A 4,384-nucleotide genomic window follows, 5' to 3' on the forward strand; every position below is an offset into this window, starting at 1 on the left:
GAAGGAAATTGTTCTCCCACAGGAATGGCGTGAGAACTTCAGAATGTCACGGTCGTCATTACTGTCGCTCTCGGAGTTACTCCTTCCTTACATTCAAGGGAAGAGTACTGTAATGCGATCTCCAGTCTGTGTGGTCAAAAAAGTTGCATGCACGCTATATTATTTGGCTGACGAGGGAAGACTGCGTAAAACGGCCAATGCATTTGGCTTATCAAGACAGGTAGTCTCAAACATAATTAGAGAGGTGTGTAAGGCTATAACTGTGTACTTGGGACCATCTTACATAAAAATGCCAACAACAGAGACTGCTGTGCGTGCACTTGTTGAGGGATTTGAGCAGGCTTATGGTCTCCCTCAGTGCCTTGGAGCTGTGGATGGGACTCATGTGGAGATAAAGCAGCCATCAGCTAATTCTACAGAGTACCTAAATAGGAAGGGGAGGTTTTCTCTTAACATACAAGCCACCTGTGATTACAAGTACAGCTTTATTGATGTAGTTGTGAAATGGCCAGGGAGTGTGCATGATGCCAGAGTTTTTGCTAACTCCACAATAAACACAAATCTGAAAAACATGAAGATTCCCCCCTGTCCAAGACAAATTGTGGAGAACGAAGACGCTATACCCATTTACATACTGGGTGACCCTGCATACCCACTTCTACCTTACCTGATGAAAGAATATGCTAACGGAGGAAGCAATGTTCAGGAGCAGTACTTTGGACTTTCGTTGTGCCGAGCTAGAATGGTGATTGAATGTGCGTTTGGAAGACTAAAAGCCCGATTTGGAGCCCTGAGGAGAGCCATGGACATCAATATGAATGATCTTCCATTTGTTATATATGCATGTTTTGTGTTGCACAATTTTTTGTGAGGCATCAAAAGACACTGTGGATGAAAACAGAATAACTGAAGCTATTCAACATGACAGGAACAATCAACCGGACACACAGCCAGTGGTCAGAGGAGACAGCTTGGCAGCAGAAGGAAAGCGGGTCAGGAGAGTCCTCACTCAGTGTCTGGATCCATAAACACAAAAACCTGTGAACTATTTAGCAGACTGCGTTGTTTTTTCATAAAAAAATGTTATAGTTAGCACCATGTATGTTAGAGAATTTTTAAATTGTTTTGTGCAATGTTATTGCATTTCATTCTCTTAATGCATGAAAAGCTACCACCCAGGATTTAGATACATTATATAATAGTTTGTAGCTCATTAGACAGACTTTTAAGTGAAATGATTTTACTTTTCTCTCTTAAAATTGGACCTGTAGTGTATTAAATAGTGCTGCCAATACTTTCTGATGAACATGACTGTATTTGTAACTGATAAATGTCATATTCACAAAAATTCACATAAAGAAACTTGCTTTTAAAATGTTTGTCAATTTATTCAAACGAACACACTTAACATGTTCTTATTTTGTGTTTCATTTATGAACAGATCAGATTATAACAGATCTACAACAGATAAAGCTTTTTAAACATGGGAGAAAAGCAGCACAGTTACTGTACACTTTTAAATCAGTGATGCCCAAGTCCATAACTTGGGAGCTACCACAGGTACATTTCAGCTGCATTTTCTTCAACAAACCAGTATGAAATAGCTGATTTCAATCATCAGTATGTATTTGATAGTGGTGTTTTGGAGAAATAAATACATCTAAGTAGCAGTAGCTCCCAAGGACTGGACTAGATCACCACTCTTATAAAGATTCACGTAACAAAAATGTAAATAGTTAAAGTATTGTGCAATTGCTACATTTTAAGCTTTTCACAGTATGTATAAAAAGATAGCAAACAGAAAAAAACCCACTGTCAGAGTAAATAACACTGTGATTAACAACCTGACATGTGTGCAACCTTGTGCAAAAGTGGAACTTGTATATACTTAACTGTACCAGACTTGTTTCGATGTATAAAACAGTACTCTACTGGTCACTAAAAAGGGCCTGACTGAATGAAAATTGGTCAGTGGCTTCAGCAGGTGTGTGGAACACAGCTTCAGTGTTCATAGTGTTTCCTGGTCTTGTGTTTTGACGTGTTCTGTCAGAAGTGGAGTTGTTTGGGTATGGGTAATTTGCTGAGTTTTGGTGGACAGAATGGTGGGCCATTGTGTGCGAATACATCGGACCTCTTGGCTCATATGGCATGTAGTGTGGTGGTTGTGCAGGTGTATGAATGACCTGTTTAAGAAGAGAAAACCCATCAACAATCGATATGGTAAGTCTTTCCAGTGTATTGGACATTTTTGAATAGTTTTCGGATGCTTTTTGTTCTGATGTCTCAATGATTTCCACCAGTCTCTTTTTCACACGCTGGTCTTCCTCAAGAGCATTCAGCCACTGGGTCTCAGCAGGCAGCTTTCTCCTCAGACGGTCGTGTCTGTGTCCTTTTAGTTTTGCCTTCAAAAGAGAAATGAAAATCATCACAATTAAACATAAAAAAGTAAACCTGGATCATGTTGATGTTGTACTTTTCACATCACTTCTACATAACAATATGTAATAACAGCGTATCCAATGTTTGCTATATGTCTTAAAGTGTATTTTGTACCCACCACCCCATCAAACTAATGAATATGTAGGCCTAACATAATATGAGATGAGTAAGAGCATGATGGTGTCATTTCTTTTTTGCAATAATAATAAAAATAAATCAGCAACCCGTACACAGTAAAATATAAAAAACATCACATTCCAGCCTCCACTACACACCTCAACTCTTGCATCATTTTTAACACACATATTGCCTTAACTGTATTTTTAATAGCAACACAATTCAACAAACCTGTTCCGTGAATTATAGTACATCCAACAGATGAACATTTACAGCAAAAGTACTTTTATTTATGAGGAATGGACAGAAAAATATACGTACATCAAGCAGGTCTCTCCTCTCCTTTGAAGTAGGACCCACACTGCTTTCATTATCAGACCCTGTGTCTGCTACATCCATGGTAGTGGAGGAAGAAGATGTGGATGGTGAGGGTAGGGTCCGAGAATGATCCAGGTCAGCTGTTTCAATACCGGAGGATATGGTAGTACTAGCTGGAGAGCCACCCCAGATTTGTTCGCACAGTTCGAAGTACAGAAGAACCACTCGACCGTGTCCACTCCTGCGTCCTGTATCAACAGCATGGCGATATTTACCTCGGACTGCTTTCATTTTTGTTGTTAAATTCCCGCGCGTGATGTCGGCATGTGAATGGGGAAACTCGTCGGAGGACTCCGTTGGGTAATGCTCTAAAAAAAGCGCTAAAATATCAACATACTTGTTCTGACAGGATTCCCAGTCGACATTTTCCTGAGTTTTATTAACTTTGTACTCCAACACGGTATTTAATAGTAGTTCAACCTCGCGGTCTGTCCACACAAACGAACCTCCAGGCGCCATGATTCAATACTAACAGGAAGTTGTGGTTGCTTTGAAGGGTTGTGATTGGCTGATATACGTTTCACCTTTGCACTACACTGCCTCCTATGGGTTGGGCATATTCTTTACAACGCTCTGTGGTGAACATCACCGGGTTCATGTAGACGATCATTTTCTCTATCTGAACATGTATGTACGGCGATATTTTTTTGCGCGGATATTCGTTTTTTCAAACACCAGGCTACGTGTGTACAGGGCCTAAGAGCGATTCAGCTTTTAGAAAGTTCTAGGTCAGGGGTCTGCAACGATGAAAAGAGACATTTTTGCCACTTTGCGACGTCAGGAGCCAGCTGAAAATGTAGAACAAGCTTAAGTTAGCAGAAGGAAGTGGAGAGAGCACATTTTTACTTTCCCTCTTGTATTAATAAAGTATTTTTGAATTGAATTGAATTGAATTTGTTGAATTATGTGCTACAAAAAGTTTAAATAAGTGCAAAAATGTGGAACTAGTTGGGAAAAGAATCTAAAATTAACATAAATACAGCAAAATATTTGCTAAAATAGCAGAAAAATGTTAATTTTGCAGAAATTGATGATGATTTTGTTGCAGACAGAGCTGCGTCAGAGGTGAGGAGTGATGACATCACACAGCACAGCTTTCTGATGATGCCAAGGACTCCTTTGATCTCAGAATCATAGAAGTTCCGACTGAACGTTTGATCCTCACAGTTTGAAACGTTTCCTGTTCCGAGAGCATTAAAACATTGGTGGGACAGTGGAGAGAGCACATTTTTGTTGAATTATGCTAAAAAAAAGTTTAAAGAATTTAAGTTTTAAGAATTTAAGAATTTAAGTTTAAAGTTCTAGAATTGCGCCGCTCAAGGTGGCTGCATGTTGGAGCAGCTCTGTTACTTTCATTCTGAGATTTTGCTTTTGGAAACTTTAATTCTTCTTTTTCTGGATGTAAATCACATTTTTTAAATGATTGTTTCCTCTGGTATTGGATGGTGTG

The 4,384-nt window shown here is 39.3% G+C and overlaps 1 protein-coding gene across 1 annotated transcript in view; it reads right to left on the bottom strand.

Annotated features, from left to right (window-relative positions):
- The window catches only part of LOC119430825 (gastrula zinc finger protein XlCGF26.1-like), a 22,674-nt gene extending 19,239 nt beyond the window's left edge, over positions 1-3,435 (bottom strand). The window contains exons 1-2 of the mRNA XM_037698310.1: positions 2,878-3,435; positions 2,184-2,402 (exon numbers count right to left, since the gene is read on the bottom strand). Of these exons, the coding sequence (XP_037554238.1) occupies positions 2,184-2,402; positions 2,878-3,393 (735 nt within the window). The 5' untranslated portion in view covers positions 3,394-3,435. The remainder of the gene's footprint in view (positions 1-2,183; positions 2,403-2,877) is intronic.
- Positions 3,436-4,384: the final 949 nt, after the last annotated feature.

This window comes from Nematolebias whitei, chromosome 1 (genome assembly GCF_014905685.2).
Source record: "Nematolebias whitei isolate Nwh7 chromosome 1, NemWhi1, whole genome shotgun sequence".
NCBI classification, from domain to species: domain Eukaryota; kingdom Metazoa; phylum Chordata; class Actinopteri; order Cyprinodontiformes; family Rivulidae; genus Nematolebias; species Nematolebias whitei.